Here is a 21,041-nt window from a genome sequence, read left to right as displayed (position 1 = left end):
ACAATCTGAGGAACTTACACATATAAACAAGTCACTTGAATCTAACGGTATACATGTTCTACACCTTAATCACTCCAAAAAAAACCCACTTGTGTTCATCCGTTTATAAAACTGACCGTACACCTACCTACCTACATGATCAGAATACTAACCATCGAGTTTACCTACCTACCTACATGATCAGAATCCTAACCATCAAGTTTTCTTATTTTTAACATGTCATCTGACCGTCCTTTATACTTGGATCCGCCAAATGGGCCGCCCAAATATTGGAATAAATTGTCTAATTCGAAGATCGTAAGGTATACGCCACAGTTAATTTCTCCTTTAAAAACATAAGAGCGTTATCTTAGGTCTCAGAACAATATTGTCCATTTAAAATGGTATTTTGTTCATCTGTAAGCGATCAAGGCCCAAACTGGACCAATGGAAAGAGTACGAAAAACGAAGAATGCCCGCTAAATTTCAAGGCATTTGGATAGTGCATTTCGACGTAACGGACTTCGGAAGTTGGCTGAGAAATGGATGGCAAAATTGTAAATATGTAATACCATCGCATGCTACCGTTGACGCTCTATCGGATCGTGTGGCCTACCCGATCAACGGATATGTTCCATTTTCGGAGCCATGACCTAACATAGCGTGTCAAACTCGGTGAATGAAACAGATCGTGCCACTACAAACAATACAATGGACTCTACAAAAAAAAAGATTTACGTGACTTTCCAGCAAACACACTTCTCATGTCTCCATGAGATGCAAGGAAGGTTTTAACGGTGGGGGTCACCTACACACTTCATGAACGTATAGCCCACCCAGAGCTCGGATATGCTTCATATTCTAGCTCCTACGCCAACACGGCATGCCGAAGCCAATGAAGGATGTGGATCTTCTGAAATGTCATCATAATGGACCCCACATGTCGCTTTCCACAGTACCCGAAAATGATAATTCAGTCGTTGCAACAACGGATGATAAAAGTGGAAGATGTGAAGGAGTCGAATGCCAAAACTTCCGATCGGAATCCAAAAAGACTAATCTAAACCCTCCAAACTCTAAGGGAGTAGAATCCGATTCCAACAAGCAAATTCGGGAAGACTGGAGAATCCCAGCACGCTGGAAAAGCAAAGTTTCCTGGTTCGGACTGTGAAACCGCCCAAAAGAAACCCCACTGCAAGGATTTATGGAACCCGCCGAATAAATCGATTTGAGTCTTTAAGATGGTGGCCCAACATGCATCAAAGGATTGATCCGGACCGCCCTGGAGTAACAGAACGAAGAAAAACGGACCAGGGTAAGATCCACCATTAAAACAGGGACCATCTTCCTCTCTACATGCTGACCATCCATGGATCTAATCCATCCATGTAATGACCACTCAAGCAGGCAATCTTCTCTAACACATTTAAAGAAATAAGATAATTAACAGAACCTAAAATCGAGATCAACATGTGATGGCAAACAACAAATTCCCGTGTGCAAACAAACCAGCGCAAGGCGCTGTTGCATTGGATAGGGACTCTCCCTCTCGCTGGCTGCATCCAAAGACTTATAAAATCTAGCATGCGGAGGGAGAAAATCGTTCAGAAAATGTCTTCCAACACTGAGAGAGAGAGAGAGAGAGAGAGAGAGAGAGAGAGAGGAGGATGGCCTGTAGAAGCTAGAAATTCTCCTCTTAAAAATGTTTAGCATTTGGAGTGTGAACATTTCATGTAGAGTATTTGCGCATGCTCATACTCGACAACACAGTAGGATGGGCCCGTGTTGGCCGAGGAGCCAGAATATGAAGCAGATCTGAGCTCTGGGTGGGCCATACGTTCATGAAGTGTGTGGGTGACCCACACTATTAAAACCCTCCTTACGTCTCATGGAGACATGAGACGTGTGTTTGCTGGAAAGTTATGTAAATATGATTTTATTTTTTTTAAAGAGTTCACTATAGTGTTTGTAGTGGCACGATCCGTTCCGTTTACCGAGTTTTACACGCTTTGTTAGGACATTGGTTCGAAAATGGAACAGATCCGTTGATCGGGTGGGCCACATGGTCCGATTGAGCGTCAACGGTGGCATGCAATGATATTACATATTTACAATTTTGTCATCCATTTCTTGACCAACTTCCGACGTCCGTTATGTCGAAATGCATCGTCCGAATGCCTTGAAATTTGGCGGGCATTCTTCATTTTTTGTGCTCTTTCCATCGGTACAATTTGGACCTTGATCGCATACAAAGGAGCAAAATGTCATTTTAAATGGACTATACTGTTCTAAGAGCTAAGACAACGCTCTTATATTTTTAAAGGGAAAATTAACCGTTAGTTGTGGCGTATACCTTGCGATCTTCAAATTGGACAGTTTATTCCAATATTTGGGTGACCCGTTTGGTGGATCCAAGTATGATGGACGGTCAGATGACATGTTAAAAATAAGGAAACTTGATGGTTGGTATTTTGATCATGTAGGTAGGTAGGTGTACGGTCAGTTTTGTAAACGGATGAACACAAGTGGTTTTTTTTTAGTGATCAAGGTGTAGAACATGTATACTGTTAGATTTAAGTGACTCGTTTACATGCGTAAGTTCCTCAGATTGTAGTTCTGATGGTGGGTTAAACATATTCATAGGTGGTGAACAAGATGAACGGATCAGAATCTCAATTTGATATGTGTACTAGGGCCGAAAGTCGGGTGGGTTGGGTTGGGTTGGGTCGGGTTGGAGCTCAACCCTAGCCCAACCCAAGGTTCTTATACCTCAACCCTAACCCAATCTAACCCAACCTCGGGTTAGTAATTCTCAACCCAAGCCCAATCCAAGCAGGCTTGGTTGGGTTCATTAGGTTGGTTGGGTTGATACATGCTAATATTTTCATTATTACATTAGTTTATTATATTTTCAATACGTCTTATTTTATTTTTATTTTTTTGTATCTATGGTTTTATTAATTATATATGTAGTTATTTATAGTAAAGAACTTCACTTTTTCTAAACAAACAAGCTAAAATATAAAACTACGCCTTTAAAAGTTGTATTATGTAGCACACAATCTATTTGAGAGAGAGAAATCTGGCGTATCTTGTTAGCTTGAGTCATTAGAAATGACGTGGACCAATAAAACCGACGGCATTGGATTTTCTTGTGCCTTCAACGCAGACGATTTGCACTCAATTATAATTTATAAGTTATTTATATATTGATTGGGTTCGGGTTGGGTCAGGCAACCCGAGACCTCAACTCGAGCTCGACCCAAGTTTTATTGGGTTGGTGTTTGTATAGCCCAAGCTCGAGACCGAACCCGATGCATCCTGCTTGAGCCCAACCCAATGTCGGGTCGGTCGGGTTGAACCCGCCCAACTTTCAGCCCTAATGTGTATGAGCGGATGCAGAGATCAAGTACTTAGTTTAATGTGATTGGGTGGTCCAAACTTAAAGTGGATGGTCAGATACCTTTACCTAGTGGTGGATGGTTGACTAAATGGTTGATTATGATGGATAAGTGGAAATACTTGGACATATGATGATCTTGTTTTAAAAATCAACAGTCGAATGACTTGATCTATGATTAAAGATTATTCCCAACGGTTAGATTTAGGTTAGAGAATATATCTAAGGTTAGGATATGATAAATTGGTATCGTACATATGTACATACTAAGTTAAATTTCATGGTAACACTCGAGAACTTTCAATACTCGGGTATTGAAAAGTTCGGGCTTTTATAATCTACTCCCCCTTGAACAAAATTTCATCTCCGAAATTTAATTACTTCTACCATTTACACTGATTCATTATGTTTAAGTTTTCAATATATTCCTCATGAGGTAGATATATATGTCTAGGTGTGTGTGTATAATTAGCTATATGAAATCGGGACGCTACACGGAATGACAATAGGGTCACTACTAATAATTTTTGTTTCTATTTTCTGCTTTGATAAAATCGCTGCCTTTGAGAAAAAGTCACTTTGGCATGCCTCTTTATTATGAAAATAGGTTACGAGGCATATCATTCAGGTGACTGAGTGGAGTCCACCTCGGCCCATCACATAAGCTGCAACTAGCCCATGAGGCGGCATTATTTTGGGATTAAGGTGACCGCTTAATGCCGGCCATTCTTTCATACATCAACCATGAATGGTGGATGTTTTAAATTATTGCTCTGTTTCTTTCATGTGTGTATAAGAAAGCAGCAGTCTTGCTGGCAATGGCATTACGAGAGAGGGTTTCTGCAGAAACGTTTCATCACCTTAGTTTTGTTCGGTGTTGCCTTTCACACTTGTATAGGTTTAAGAATCATGACTTTTAAAAAAAATGGTTTTGTTTGTTTATTGTTTATAGGTGCTGGGCCATGATTCCCAAACTTTGTTTGGCGCTGCATTTGACTTGTGTGCCTGGGCATTGTTGCATTCTGTTTGTTATTGCTGACCTGGAACAGGACTTGGTTGTTTGGTCTTTCATAAGATTCTGTATTAATGGCTGATTTTTTAGTGTCAAATTGATTGTTGAGATTTTGCTTTTTGAAAAAGCTAGGATTTACCCATAGTACCATGGCATCAATGAGATCCCATGTCTTTGTTTTGTCATATTGCTAATAAGTAACTTTTAGTTGATGTTACAATTCTTATTCCTCAACACTCTCTTCTACTATAGCTGTTACATTTCTTATTCCTCAGCACTTTCTTCTATTATAGCTGTTTTAAATTTAACCTGACTCTCTGTTTTGTTTTTCATGCTTCTGAACTACTGCAGTTGCTGGCACCTCTACTCGGCCCCGCACTTTTAAACAGGTATGTTGCTTAGATTTTTTTGTCAGAATGTCAGTTTATTTTTTTCGACTTCTATTTTCTCAATTGGTTGGTTAGATGGGGTATAAATGTTCCCAGTTACTGAGTATGTTCTATTAGCATCAAAGACCGTTCTGCTGGCAAATTTGGATCACTCTGTACCATAAGTGGGATGGTATAGTGATGTAGTTGCTGCACCAAAAACAATTTTGACTTCTCTTATTTTCTATTTTTGAGTGCATTTGAATTTTTTTGAAGCTTCTATGTTTGGCCACATCATCAATGTTGATGAAAGCTAGTTTCATCAGCGTTCAAAAAAGAAATAAAAAGAAAAAAGAAAATTTTAGTTTCATCTAGAATCACATGACTGCCAATGTTGAACACTTGAACTGGATTGCTTTAGTATGTGATACAAGAATGGGTGTGTGCTGTGCCACTTCAATACATGGTATGCTAGGGTTAGGAACAGGTTTATCACTCCAATACATACATTGTGTATGCAACATAGTTTTAGGTTTTGTTAACATCCCCAACAATGTTTCAAATAGCGCCCGTAGCGTAGCCTGGCTGTAGCGCTACTTAGTGTCCTAAATAGTGTAAATACGCTACAGGGGTCGTCGTGTACACTACAACTACGTAGTGCGTAGCGTAAACTACAATGTATTTTTTTTACTATTGTATTTTTTAATTATTTTTTTCATGTTTTTTTTGTATTTAATGTTGAGGAATGTGACACTTATATTGTACTTGATACTTTTAACCTATGATATTTTTATTTCTTTTCATAATTGTGACTTGTGGCTTCAATAAGACATTATTAGTTAAAGTGGTTTGCATAGAAAGTTGTTGATGTGATAATTATTTGATTTGGCTTATATATGTGAATTGGATTTTGATAAATGATAACTAATAAATCGTTTGAACATGCTTATAATTGATAAAATGAATCATCTTTTAGGCATATTTATTTATTTATTTATTTATTTCAACTATTTATTATATTTGTCCTAATTTTAAATTAAAAAACAAAAGTATCGTGTAGCTTACGCTACACGCTATAGAGGGCTGAGGGCTACAAATCACGCTACCGCTATTTAAAACATTGATCCCCAAACCTTTTCAATGGCACACGGCGTGACCTATCATCGATCCAAACTGTTCATTAATTCATACTAGGAGCAAGAATTACACTGATCCGATGAATCTAACCCTTTGAATGAGGCCAATTTGTTACAACCGTCCATTGTTTACAATCCATAAATCACATGGTTAGAATGATCAAATCAAAGTGTTACTTCAGAATAAAAAGAAATACAAAGTGGGATCTATCTAGTAGATGTTTCAAGATGATGATTGGACCCTTTTTGTTTCTCCAGTCAACCTTGACTGTCCATTTTCATGCTATTCATCGGAAGCTTAGGATCACCCGATTGGCACTATTTTTGTACCATGGCTTGCTTTTAGTTGTATGAATGAATGAATGAATGGTTTGGATTGACAATAAGTCACCTCATGTGCCATCGAAAGGTTTGCAACATTCCCATGAAGGTGGGGACATTAGCAAAACCCAATAGTTTTGTATATGAACTAATATTGCAATTTATATATGAAATGATGAATGCTTTTATTATAACCCTTGCATGCTTAGTGTTATATTATAACTAAATAAACACAAGTATAAGTTTGGCATTAACTCAAACAGTAGTAAGAATATAGGGCCATAATTTTGGGTCACTAAAAATAGTGATCTGGATTGCAAATGACCTGTGATGTGGTTCACTCGATCTAGTAAGGAAAATGTGAGGAGGTTTGTGTTTTAGGTAACATTGGTTTTAAACTCAGCTCATCTTAGATGGCAGACGCTTTCTCTTTGAGGTTGTCATAGCTACAAGAGTTTGAATGCAACCATTTGGCTAGTTCTGAAGTGCAACATGAAGTTACTTTTTTACCCCCTCCTTAGTGAAGATATCTATACTTATTGGGAAAGAATCATCCTAGTTATACTCGTTGTTTGTTAGATTATCCTGCTTCTTGTTTTTCTTCAATTCCATTAGTCTTGAAGCAGGTGATGCTGGTTTTGTCTATCTCAAAGCAAATGTAATAGGCAATTTGTTTCTTGTTGGAAACTATATACCAAATGTAGTCTTTCCCTTGTTGTGAAGTGAATTGTTTAACATTCATCAGAGCTAGAATTAGGTTCTCATTTCATCAATATGTTGGATGTTTCTCATTGGAAACTATACCAGATGTAGTCAAATCCTTGGCATGAAGTGAACTGCTAAACATTTAACAGAGCTGTGATTCTGTTTGCAATCTGGAACTGGTTGATGCTTGACAATCTTATGTTGACATATTCTTCTGATTTGATAGTTGATTTGGAGACTGTTTTAGCTATTGGAAGTCGGGTTTTGACAGGAGGAAGCATATAGACGTCGTCGTCGTCGTCATCCTCATCATCGTAGCCTCGTCATCATCATCCTCATCATCGTAGCCTTTCTCCCAGAAAATTGGGGCCGGCTTTTAAATGGTAGAATGACAAAAGTTTTATGATCTGTTGTGGTCCATGGCAAGGTCTCACATTGATGAGCGCTTAAAACTTAAAAAGTATAAATCTTGCAAAAAAAAAAAAAGAAGGAAAAAGTACAATATCATGAGGGAACAGATTGTGTGCCAAGTGTTCACCAATAGTCATGCTCATATCTTCCACCATGAATAACTTGGTGGTGTGAATCTTAGCATGCATTTTCATTCTGCACCATGTGGATTTCTCAAATGTGGAGAGTAGCTAATACTTGGCTGACCAGCTTGCACAAGTGGGTGCCATCAGGGTTAATCTCTGTGTTCCTTTAAAAATGGTTTATGGCTGTTATGTGATATGGGGCAAATCAGTCCATTATGAAAAAAGAGCCGATATGCCGTTAAAAGCCAATACACGACCACAAAGGCCCTTTTTTTTATTTTCATTTCTCTCATTTTTTCCACTTATTTATTCATTTCAACCATAAAAGGAAGCATATAAACTATGTTTAAACTAGATGTAGGACTATTTTGAGGATGAAAACACGAAATTTGAGTAGGATAGGATAAATTGAAGTTTAGTGGATCATTATGGGAAATATCGGTAGGGGTAAACTATCGAATTTTCATTTTTCCATCTTCATTTTGTTGTACTTAAATGTAATGGGCCCTAATCCACTGAATTGTGCTTGACTTGTATTTGATTAGGGTCTATTTGGTCGATTGGCAGCAGATGAATTTGAAAATGCTCAACAGAAAACACTGTTACCAAAGAATGACCTGCTACACCATCAAATACATGTCCCAAAAAAAAAGAAAAAGAGTGCAATTTGGGATCCTCACATTTTTTTATATATTTTACAATTACTTTTTGATTTTTCCCCCCCAAACAAAAAAGTTTCGGTATTAGAAGGCCATATTTGTTGATATGAGGGTGACTCATAGCCAATATGGCCCATATTGTATCAGCCAGCAAGGTTGTTATGCTTACGTAATACTTTGCTGTTGCCGTTTGTGCTAGCTAGCTGTTGTGCAGCTAAACTCTTGTTTGTTCCACCTTTCTTAAGTTTTGCATTTATTTTTTTTTTTTTTAAAGAAGAAATCTTAACATGCATTTCAAAATAGACTTCTGAAAATTTTGAAATTTGAAATGCTGCTAGATTTCCACCAACCATCTTCAAATGGTGAGAGATAATGGGCCCACGACTCTTGGTGAGCCTGTGTGCTTTGAAGTTGTGCCCATAACTTCAAACGAAATTAAGAAGTGACCCTAGAATCTCCACAAGCAACCTGCAAATAAATCAAAATGTAATAAGATTAGAACATCCTTGATTTGTAGAAGGATAGAATGTTGAAGGATGAAGGTTTGAATTCACAAACCTCTATTCTTGGTTCTCAGCGTACTTGTTTACTCATAGTTACCTGGATCTCAATTCAACTGATTCATGTTTGAATTCATAGTTCACAGTTTGATACTTAATTCTTCAGTTCATTGGGGTTGGTTCATTTAGTTTGTTTTTCGATTGTCCCTAGTTTTAGCTCAGATTCGTCTAGTTCAATATATTAGTTAAGTTTGGCATAGCTCGAACTAATTCATACGGTCAACTGTCCAAATTCAACAAACCTATTAACTAGATGTTAGGATTGTTTGGTCAATCTTACATTTGGACTGTTGCTGATCTACTGTGGGTCCCACAATTTTGGACAATTTGTCTTTAATGTGTGCCACATGTGCCATTTTGATCATGATTTTTTTTTTTTTTGGAAGGTAATCTGTGATTTATTAAAGAAAACTAGAAACTCCTACAACAAAATACAAACAGGCCAATCCATGGGAAAGACAGAAAAACAGCAGGAAAACAGATGCAACAGGAACCTGCTGAAAGGAAATCTCCTTGCCTCTAGAGAGTTCAAGAGCTTCTTCTATCAGGTCTGATAGATTCCACGGATATCTCTCAGACAAAGCCCAACCAATAGCATTATGAGTCTCCTTCAACAATTGCAGGATGTAAGATACAATCATCTTGACTGCTTGGAGGAGATTGACTGCCTTGCCATCCTCTTACTCCGATAGGCCCCGAGCTTCAGTAATGTGAAACCCACCCAGAATGATCACGGACCAATCCAATGACAGCCCAACCTGGATTTCCAAGGGAACTACCATCAAAGTTAAATTTGAAGCTTCGGGAAGGGGGAGGGGACCATCTGGTTAAAACCGTCTGAACTTTAAGCTGACTATGATGAACCTCCTCGAAATTGGATACAAACTCAGAAGATGGAATCTTGCTGAGGGTTGCATTGGCTTTTGACCAGGATATCAACCATCTAAAAATGTGCTCAACCATTTCTTTAATCGACCCCGCCTTTGTTCTGAAAAATCCTCGAATTTCTTTCTAGCAAAATTACCCATAAAGTGATTAGCCCATTCGATCATGATTGGTTGAAATATAACCCATGCACTCTTCTCCATCGCTCTGCCTGAGTATACACATAAATCTGAATGCAAACCCTGCCAATATACTCAGAGACAAGACCAAATACTCTACCAAGGTATACAATTTTTAAGCACACATGCTGTGGTTGTTGCCCAAGTAGATATTTTGAGTGCTGCCATATCATCCGCCACAGATACTGAACAAATTTTAAATGCGTGTTCAGCCCATATCATCTGCTATGCTATTAAACTTTCTGCTGATGTACCAACTTTGAGTGCATGTGCTACCATTAAACATGTTTTAGTGCATGTCATTGACTGTTCTCTGCCATAGGATCAAAGTAAATCTACTCGCTATTAGCAGCAAACTGACTACTGACTGAGGATTGAACTGGTGTGACCTAATTCGCTGATAAACACTGAATTTTGGTGAATCAAACTTCGATTTAGGTAGCTTGACCTGAATCTCAGTTGAAGGGCATATCCAACAATTTAGGTAACTACGCTTTTACCTCTACACAAAGGTGGCGAACTTTAGCCTTGTAATGCACTTATATTTCTAGTGGAACTGCAATTAATTCTTATTTGCATTAATAGCAAAGAGGTATGTGTGACTTATTTTTTTTCCTGATAAATTCGTTTCTCCAATAGACTCTTTGACTTAATTTTTGTTTGGTTAGTTGTTAACTTAATATATCTAGTTTGTATAGAGAATTGCTTACATGAATTATTCGCATGAACAAAGGGCTGTCATGCATTTTGATTATGTTGTAGTTTTTCATTTTGTCGTTATTGTCTTGCCTACACTTCTGTTTTATCCATTTGGGTTTTAAGCAAAAACTTTGATACCATCAGGAAGAAGCTAAAGACAAAGAAGAAGAGGAATACGAAGAAGAGTCTGAAGAAGAATCTGAAGAAGAAACCGAGGTCAGTGGGATGTCCCTCTGATTATTGCTTCTTTTTGTCTCTTCTTACTTTGAGAATCTTATGTTACAACTTGACAATTTCATTTTGCACCACTTAGCTGTCAATATCTGTATTCACTTCTTTCTTTTATGTAACTGTGCCTGATGTTTGGCAGAAAAAGAAAGGCACGCAGGGTGTTATTGAGATTGAAAATCCTAATTTGGTAAAACCAAAGAATTTGAAAGCGAGAGACGTTGATGTAAGTTGGATATATCCTCCTAATTGTTGTACCGCGGGAAAAGTTTAGCATTTTGACATCTGGAAGCTTATTAGATAGTTTGAAATTTGTCATTTAATGATTCTGCTGGAATTTTCTGAATGCATTGGCTAAATTTAATAGTGTTTGGTGCTGAATATGTCTCTAGAGAAGGCTTTATTCCTCTCATGTTGAATGTCTGAATAGATCATTGCTGCCCATAATATCTGTATTATATTCTACTATTGATTATATCACAAGGAATGGAAGTTTCTTTGCCCCAAAAATTTCTTCAGTGTATGTCAATAACACCAAGTCCACAAGCACCTTAAAATAATTGCTCAAAGACAGCTAACTTTTTCATGTGATCACCAATGGGGAAGAGTTTCTTCAAAAAATGCTCTCCAATTGATGGTATTCAGTATGATATCATATTTCAATTCTTATTTCTCTATATGTTCCTATATGACACACTGATTTAATTATTATATACTACAATATGTCGATATGTGATAAAGTAGCTTAATAGGAGCTGGAGCATAAGTTGTGTAGTTTTTATCTTCAAATAGTTCCATGAATGCATTAAAAAAAAAAAAGTTCCATGATGTGACTTTCATACAACTTTCAACTCCTCCATGTAGAGATAAGCTGTGACAGTGGTACAATAGCAATTAGTTTACAAAGTATATTCATCAAAACTTCCAAATTGGTCAAATGTTCATAAGCAACCTTTTGTATCTTTTGTGATAATTGACAACTTTTGCAAAGGGAAAAATAAGTTGCAAGAGGGGCAAAATATTGCCTAAGATAAGGAGCAGCTGAAGGTTTTCCTTGATGCAGAACTGATTGGACATGTGCACCCTACAGTCCAACACTATGTTAAAGAGCTGATCTGAGGTCTTCTTTGATGCAGACCTGATATACCTTTGTACCCTACAGTCCAACATATGTTTATTTTTAGTAATCTGATTGACTTCGTGAGCTCCATAGGTCGTCGGTGCCCTTAATCTGGTTCAACGCACCAACCAAGACCATTGAAAAGGTCCTGATCTTTCATCCACTCAATCTGAACTTTACATGGTTGTACATATCTTAAAGTTGGATTGTTGGATGCTCTAGTTCTTCAGTGTAGATGGTCAGATCTTGGATGCTGCTGATCTCTATTGATTAGGACCATTTGTGCTCTCCCATTGGATGACTGGCTGTGTTGTATTGGTTCTCGTAGTTTGGAATTGGCTTTGGTGGTAGTTGGTGATGAAGCGCCCCCTGTTGGCTTGGCGCGATTTCTGTTTGATTGTTCTCCCCTTCCTCTTGGTTCCTGGCAATTGTTAGTCTCTTGGTGATTCTCCTTCATCTTTTTATGGTGGTTGCATCTCATGTCCTACTTTTGCACCTTGATTGGCACACTTACCTCTTTCTCGATTTGTGCAATCATGTCACTATCTTTTGATATGCTTCTGAATTGTAGAAATGGTCTTATCTCTCTTCCCGTAGCGAATCTTCTCTCATGGGCTCTCATTGGTACAATCCACACCATGCAAAATTGATGAAATGTGATCCCGGTGAGTAATTCACCAAGTGTGTAAGATATCCGTCCTCTCTCATGGGCTCTCATTTTGCTGTGTTGGGTGACATCCGTCCTCCCTTGTTGGGCAATCACCTAACCAGTTTTTAGCTACATTTAGGCTGGCCTTGCATTCCTCAAAGCCCATTATACCCAAAAACATTCTTGGGAGAGATGGTTCTTGATGGTTGTCCATCTCCAGCCATGGTTGATCAATTCTAGGGGGATGTCCAAGGGTCAGGTTTGGGTGGTGCCATCTTATTGATGCCCATCCCAGTTCAAGTGAACCAAAACAGCATCTAGTTTATCCTGCCAGGGAAGACCACAAATGAAGTGCCTATAATATTGTCGTGGTCTTAGCTACCTTCCCCTTTGAAGCAGCCGATGGTCCAGAGTTCACAAGAGTCGAGATTAGTAGAGAGGCTGGGATCGCAGATGTTCCAGTGTTCTAAGTAGTGAACAAGCTGACACTGTTAGATCTTTATATACATCTTCTAATGTGGCCAAGGAGTGTGGACAAGGTTGAGGCACAAAGCCTTAATATCCATGGGTGGAGCAACAATCAATCAGGAAAGAGAGATACTCGAGCCTATCTTTCTGTGGGTTTAGAGGATGCTCAAGGTGAAGTTGCTAGGCATATGTGTTGAAGGAGAAAATAATTTCATACATCTTCAACCTTTTCAAAGCAAAAGAGTTACTGGCTAGAGAGGGCAACTTCGACACAAGCAACAGAAAGAAACAAAAAGGGGTATGGGAATTGAAAAATGTACGAATTAAAACATGAGAAAGGTCGATAAAGGGGCAGCTAGGGTAGGGTATAGCCTTGCCATCATTAAAAAATGATTATGGTGTCATGGAATGTTAGAGGCTTGCGAAGTGAAGCAAAAAGGTTAATAGTCAAGGAACTCCTTGCAAGAATAAGTTGGATGTGATACTCAGGCAGTGTATGAATGAGTTATATGATTACTCATATGATACTCAGGCAGTGTATGATGTTTGGTACACCGGCACTCAGAAATTGTACATGTGGCATGCATATTAACTCATAATACTCCAATTAAGTTGTGGGACTTACTGTCACTAAGTCATAGTCCCAAAATCAAATTGTTTGAACAATCCACACCACTGATTTGTGGACACAAATTAAAACAAAATAAAAATCTGTTAAATATTTTCGAAAATTATTTGGATGGATGAGATGAATGGATGTTTGGATGGATAGATGGGATGGATGGATGGATGTTTGGATGATCGAATGAGATGGATGGATGGAGGGATGGGATAGTTGGATGGATGGGATGTATGGATGTGATGGTTGGATGGATGGATAGATGGGACGGTTGGGCAGTTTGGTGAATGGATGGATGGTTGGATGGGATGGTTGGGTAGATAGATGGGACGGATGGATGGTTGCATAAATGGATGGATGGGATGGATCGATAGTAGGGGTGTCAATGGGCTGGGCTCGGGCCTGAAAATTAGAATTTTGAATAGCCCCAGCCTGAAACGGTTCAAAATCCGGGCTGAGACCTACCCCAGGCCCGGCCCGGCCCATTGACAGCCCTAATTGATAGGATGGATTAATGGTTGGATGGTTAGATCATCATGCATGTGTATTGTGTTTATATGCTTATTTATGCATGAATGTATAATGTATGAATGCATTATGCATGTTTGTTTACCTATTAATTAGTCTAGTGAGATTTAAGTGATTGTTATGTTACTATTGGACTGATTTCTTACGATAACACATACTTTTAGGCCTTATTAAATGAGAACTTATTATGCATGCATTCTTTTTGCATTTATTTTATTTTATTTTTTTTAATTCCTAAATGTGTAAATATGTGTATTTTAGCATCTCCTAAAGTTTCACTGAAAAACTTCATTGTTTTCCCCACGTTTTCCTAGTGTTTCCCTGCATTTCCAGTTATCTCCGATAACAATATTGTTTCCTTATCTCCAGCTAGCGAAACTTGTAGTGATAACGATACTTCGAACACTAGCAATCGCTAAGAAAATCTTTCGCTGATAGTGAAATAGGGTAAGGCAAGACAGTCATGAAAAGGCTTCCCATGGTCCTTTAATAAATAAATAAATAATTCCAAACAGGAGTTGTTATTACGTGGAGGGTTGTGGCAAAAATATTTAAAAGATGACACTCCTCCCACAGGTTGCATCAAACTCAATTTTGATGAGGTTGATGGGGAACCCAAGTCTGGCCGGCATTGGTGGGCTGTTCAACTAGGGTCAAACCGTGTTGAAATTTTCAGGACCATTGGGTGCCAACAATTCAAATTGTGCCGAAGCTGTTGATCATCTCCAGGGGATCAAGGTCGTTGCCGATTGTAACCTTGGTCCTATCATATTGAGGGGGACTTGATTAATGTGATTAAATGGATTAATGAGGGCCGCTATCCGTGGAAATAGCGAACCTAATCCAGAAAGCAACAGATACTTGTGCTTCCATCTTGGTCTTTCTTTCATGTTCATTGATGTCTAACTCGAGGGTGGATAAGCTAGCAGTGGGTGTGCCCCTGGGGGAGTTGCATATCCTGGACTATGGCAATGGTTGTAGGCATAGCATCAATCCTTTTGTGTCCTTGTATTTCTGTGTTAGTGTGGGTTGGGTGGATCAATTAGGCATGAATTGGAGGGGTGACTTGTGGGTCCAACCCTTATGATTCTTGACCAAGTCCAAGTCAATTAGGATGAGTCAGGTATGCCTCGGACAAATTGGCAGTCCCTGCATATGCACCCATGTATGGAAGATATTGGTCCACATCCAATCTTCATTCTTAGCTTCTGTGGGAGCATTGGAATTCACATGTTCTACTTGAAGTCATCTTACAATTAATCACGGAAGGCATCTGGACTGAAGTCTACTACCATAGTCCTTGATCTCAACTTTAACACGTTTCATTGGATCATCTACACCTTGATGGTATCTTGCCCCAAGATAAAGAGGATCATCATCACCACCACCATCATCTTCTAAGCCTTATACCAATTAATTGGGGTCTATTATATGAATCCTTTTCCACCATTCCACTCTATCAAGGGCCATAACTTCTGTTAGACCATTGGTCATCAAGTCTTTTCTCACTACCTCCACCCACATCCTTTTGGGCATTCACCTTTAGAGCCTTCAACTTGTACCCACTCCTTCTAACCGGTGCAGTTCTTGGTGTCCTTATTAATGATAATGAGGTGGCATTGGTGTCCGTGGTCCTTGCCAAGGATAACTAGGTGGCTGATATCCAGGGTGAGGACCATGATCATATTTATAGATACCTTCCTCCTTGGCTTGAGCGCCGACCTGAGGGAGACACTAGCCTTCTTCAAATCTCCTTCAACACTTGGCCATTCTCTTGGTCCTCCGTTGATCCACATATTGGGGGTTGTCCCTTTTACCACCATCCTTCATCACGGTTGTCTGTCCGTCCAGCTGATCCATGCAGCCCAGCATGAAATCTATCTTTTCCATGAATTTTTGCAGTGTCCTCATTACATCACTTCAACTATCACTTGCCACCTTAAGACTAAAACAAGCTGAGCTTCTAGTGGGCTTGAATTGGTAAAAGATGGGTTTTAGAGGGACTGTGCAAGGACAGTTTAGGGACACAAATAAAGGGCTGCTTTATGGTTTGATTTAGGACAGTTTAAGGCTGGATGTTGGGACAAATTGTGTAGCACTGGGTGGCTGTTCATGGACTTGTTTGGGGTGGATTACAGGGTCTCAGTAGACAGATTGTGGTTTGCTATGGGATAGCCGTTGGACTTAAGCTTTAGGCTAAGGATTTGGGCAGCAATTGGGTTGTGATTTGGGCTGGATTCTGGAATTATGCTTCTAGTTTGATTTCCTCTCTATGGTTACATCACTCCATTATTAAGATAATGGTCTATTTCATTACACTTGAAATGAATTGAAACCTCGAATCCACTAGTTAAGTATGATATCTTGTCCATGATGTTCATTAACATACATTGACCTAATCTTTTCTTCTTCAACAATAATTCAGTAACCAGTGAATCATCCAAGGGTGCTCCATTAACTCACCACAAAAATAGTTAGTCCTTCCAAGACTGGTTGAATCTCTGCTTGATGCCTAAATACTTATGGGGTTGTAGGTTGTTATTGTAAACAGGGATGGATTCACCCAGTGTTAATACTTTTAGAGTACTTTTTTTGCACTAAATTTTAGATGCTCAAAGATGCTATGGTCCAGTTATTTTATACTGCCTTGTTTGAGAATACTTGTTTCTAATCACTTTCGATCAAGGCCTACTTGTACCAATATTCTGTTGACCTGAATTGTGGTGGATAATTACTGTTCTCATTATGCAGCTTGAGAAGACCACTGAGCTCTCAAGGCGTGAAAGGTGCGCTTTGCTTTTTTTTTAATTACCTTTTAGGCGTCTGTTTAATTGATGAGTTCTGCTTTGGACACATTGGATCGGTCAATAGGCCTAATATAACTACATGGGTGTGCAAGATTGGAAATTGACTTTTGGATTGTCTTAATATTATGAATGACATGGGAAAGGCTGTGTTGTGGTGTACTTATACGTGTAAAATTTTAAACAAATATATGTTTTGTTATAGACTTACAGTTACTATATTTTATTTCAACTTGTGTGATTGCATCCCCACTATCTGCTCCAAATTCCTGCTATAGGACCGCAGCTCTCAAGCTCGTCCTCCTTGCTTCTTATGATGAAGAACGTGTTTTTACTTTCTAACAGGATACTGCCCTTTTGTCCATTCTCCTTTTTCATCTCCCTCATTATTCCCTTGTTCCAATTCCTGTTGCCATCCCTCTTTGCTGCTTATGATGAAGATCATCATGAATTTTGGTGAGTGGGGCTTGGGCTCAAATCTTAAAGGCCATTATGACTTGGGCCTTCTAAATTTTCACAGGCTGGGCATGAACTGATCATCCAAATGGGAGACCATGAGTGCTTCCATTACTGTTCAATTGAAGTTCAGGCCATCAGATTGTAAATCTGGCCCAAGTCAGGCACATCCAACAGTTCCAACTACAGACAATGATTATCTGAGAGTCCCAGGTTGCACATCTGGACCATCTATATGTCTAGAGTGCATATCTGGCTACATCAAGGGCAACTACATATAGTGGTTATCCAATTGTCCCAAAGGGAATATTCAGACCATCCAACCATCCAGACTGCATTTATGTAAGGGTCCATAATCACCTGATTGAAAATCTGGATGAGATCAAGTTCTGATGACAGATATGAACCAAATCAATGGTCTAGTCAGATTGTGGGACCCACAGATCCAATTGATGGCCCATGCAATGGACTGAACTTGTGGGACGCACAGGATCAGTTGTATTTCAATGGTTTTATTGGTTTATATACACCATATAGCGATTTTGGTTTTTATATAGAACTGTTCTGCCAATTTGCACACAAACTTGTATATTGCTATGAAGCCATACATGTGATGCAATATGGAGATTATGAACAGATTATTGTGAGATTTTTATGAATAGACATTAGTTTTTTCTTGTTTCCTGTGATATGATTCAAGACCTAGACCCTTTGGCATGATTCCATTGGGCTTGTGTGGAGCGATTTCGTATATTTATCCTTTCTTAACATTCCCAGAAGAAAAAGAAAAAAGAATAGAAACGAAGTCCATCTTCTTGTGAGATCCATTGCTGATTTCCAGATGCAACCTTCTACCTACATTGTGCAAGGAAGTAATTCCTTCTTTGGGAAGTCTTCCCTTAGATTCTGAAACAAAAACCATTCCATATTCTCGAATGCTTTCTGGCTAAATCCCTATCAAAGTGACTCTTTAAGTGGAAGAAAAAACAACAATAAATGTGGGAGGGAAACAGTAAGAGATATGACACACAGTAATACAGATCGTTTTTCCTGAGAAATGTTAACAGAAGGGAAACAGAAGGTCTTAAAGGGAAAATTATTTTTCTTTATAGATGCACACTGCACACTTTTTGCTGGAAAAATGTAATGGGAACAGCAATTTCCTCTTCATTGATTCAGGATCTTCGTAAGATTTACTACATATCTTTGAGATTGAAGTTACCAACTTGCTGTGGCCTATTGTTTGTTTGTCATTATCATTCTTATTTGTCCATTATTCTGGTTTTCCTATTATTTGACTTAGTTTGTGTATGGTATTTTTTCTAGTGGAGTATTGCTGTTTAAGTTGATATTCTTGTGCTGTACTCGTATACAGAGAGGAGATAGAGAAACAAAAAGCTCATGAGAGATACATGAGACTGCAGGAACAAGGAAAAACAGAACAAGCAAGAAAAGATCTAGGTGAAACATCGGAACCTAAATTGCCTTTCCTTTTTCTTACATATATATATATATATATATATATATTATTTCCATTTATGTTATGGTTGTATTGAGGCAATTTATTAATGGATAATATATTATTAGCAAAGATTTGTTTGCATGTGGAAAAGCCAAGGGAATAGTAAGATGCGAGGTCCTTGCTAACTCTTTATATAGTAATATGACCTGAAGTTTCATATGGAAAGATGGTGTACAATAACTAGACAGCATAAAATGAGCTTAAAATGTACTTTCATTATAAGTAACCTTCATGAGGTAGCGTGCTAGGGTCTTTTCGTATGAAGGATAGGGGACTAATGGACTATATGTGTGCCTCTTCGCAGAAGCACTAGTAGGCACATGGCAATGGCATTCATGCCGCCAAGTGTTAACGTGTCATAAGTCTCAAGCACACATAGATTTGAATATCGGTATCTTATCAACTGATACAGCTTCATTGTATCCGTATCGACCATATACGATACACGATATGGGTCAACCCCAAAAATTTTGGGGCATATCGGCACTGACATGGACCCGAAGTGGGCCAATGTGACCATTAAAGGTTCAATTTATTTCTCTTATTTTTCTTTTCTTTTAAAATAAAAAAATAAAAATTTAACCATAGACAAAGCTTAGAAAGTCATTTTAGACTAGATCTAGGCCTATTTTGGGGATCAAATAAAAAAAATAAATTGGAGTGGGATTCGACAAAATGAAGCAAAATGGATCGTTATGGGAAAAAGCATGTAACATCACTTTTTTCCCCCTGTTATGAAGCGGGATGGACTGTTATGGGAAATTTTGTAAAAAGGATGAAACATCACTTTTTTCTCTCACGTTATCGTCTTCATTCTAGTTGTATTTCAATTTAATGGGCCTCAATTGACCAACTCACGCTTGATTTGTGTTCAATTAGGGTGCATTTGGTTTAATTTCAATGTGTCAAGCCAACATACAACATTCTTATACAAAAGAAAAGAAAAAGGGAGCAATGGTACATATGGCCCACATAATGAGCGTGACTTTGGGGCCAGTTCCTGTTCATGGTGGGACCTAATAACAAGTGGCCTATATCACATCAATGTATGCCAGATTGGCAGATGTGCCACAACACCCCTTCAACTAATCCTCACACATCAGCTTAGCATTTCTCAAATTGGAATCCTTCCCTTGTAATTGGCAGCACCATCATTTACTATACCGCGGGCTTTAACTTTTGGAGCCCAACATTCACACTTTGAAATCATGTGGCTTGGATTTTCAGTCTGTTGTAGTGGTGAGACTATTGTAATCATGTGGCTTGTTCATAGTTGGAGCTAACCTATTGAGAACTTTGAAAGGTCATAACTCATCCTCAGTCCATGACAAGTTTGTTTCTGTTAGACAAGGTTTAATGATTTACCATGTGGTACTCCTACAAACATCAGTGGATAGCTCCTAATTTTCTTCTGCTTCGTGGACCAGCAATCTTTCATTAACACTGGATTCCCAATTTGAATGGTTTATTGCTCTTGCAGAGCGCCTATCCATGATACGACAGCAAAGAGCTGAAGCGGCAAAGAAACGAGAAGAAGAGAAAGCTGGTGAGTTGTTCCTGAACACCCATAGATTTCTTTTTTGTTCGTTTCTTTTCTGTCTCGAGATTAAAATGGCTGTCCAAACCTTTCAGCCAAAGAGCAGAAGAAGGCCGAAGCCCGCAAATGATGCAGACAGCAAAAGAAAATGCATCATGTTCTCTCATTTAGTAGTAAAAGAAAGATATGTTTTATGGATTTCATGTCATCAGCTACAAACGGATTATTATTTTAGATGTGCGTTGTATTTGTTTTTACTTCTATTACTTATTCTGTTAACTCTTGGGAAGGGAATGAAAAGTTTTAGTTTAGCATTGAGCAGAGATTGTTGTATGGATCTAGAGATTGGAAATGGTAATGCATTCATCTATGTGATTTTTGAGGTGTGGAACCTGCACAGTAAGGCCTACTCACATGCATGGTTTTTATCCTTCTGGATCAAGGATGGAAGTTCCCTGGGTTTTGTTTTGTTTGATCTAGAACTAGTACGGGTGAGAACCACCCCTAGTGTTCATGCCCCATTGAAAACGGGGAATAACAAAGATCATTTTTATTTATTGGGGCTCATGCGTGATGGTCAGGGTCATCTGATGAAGTAGATCTGGGTGGTATTTCCATCCACTGTGGGGCCAACCATATGATTGGCGTCAACAGAAAGTGGGCGAGAGCTT

At 38.6% G+C, this 21,041-nt stretch overlaps 1 protein-coding gene across 2 annotated transcripts in view; it reads left to right on the top strand.

The window, feature by feature from the left end:
• Nucleotides 1-20,693, top strand: part of LOC131241106 (uncharacterized) — a 28,612-nt gene extending 7,919 nt beyond the window's left edge. The window contains exons 2-8 of one of the 2 annotated variants that reach the window (XM_058239772.1): nucleotides 4,743-4,780; nucleotides 10,578-10,655; nucleotides 10,810-10,893; nucleotides 16,803-16,837; nucleotides 18,687-18,772; nucleotides 20,314-20,379; nucleotides 20,466-20,693. In XM_058239772.1, the coding sequence (XP_058095755.1) occupies nucleotides 4,743-4,780; nucleotides 10,578-10,655; nucleotides 10,810-10,893; nucleotides 16,803-16,837; nucleotides 18,687-18,772; nucleotides 20,314-20,379; nucleotides 20,466-20,500 (422 nt within the window). In that variant the 3' untranslated portion in view covers nucleotides 20,501-20,693. The remainder of the gene's footprint in view (nucleotides 1-4,742; nucleotides 4,781-10,577; nucleotides 10,656-10,809; nucleotides 10,894-16,802; nucleotides 16,838-18,686; nucleotides 18,773-20,313; nucleotides 20,380-20,465) is intronic. The other variant, XM_058239774.1, reaches the window with a different exon arrangement.
• Nucleotides 20,694-21,041: the final 348 nt, after the last annotated feature.

This window comes from Magnolia sinica, chromosome 3 (genome assembly GCF_029962835.1).
Source record: "Magnolia sinica isolate HGM2019 chromosome 3, MsV1, whole genome shotgun sequence".
Classification (NCBI taxonomy): domain Eukaryota; kingdom Viridiplantae; phylum Streptophyta; class Magnoliopsida; order Magnoliales; family Magnoliaceae; genus Magnolia; species Magnolia sinica.
This window is presented reverse-complemented; position numbering and strand designations above follow the sequence as displayed.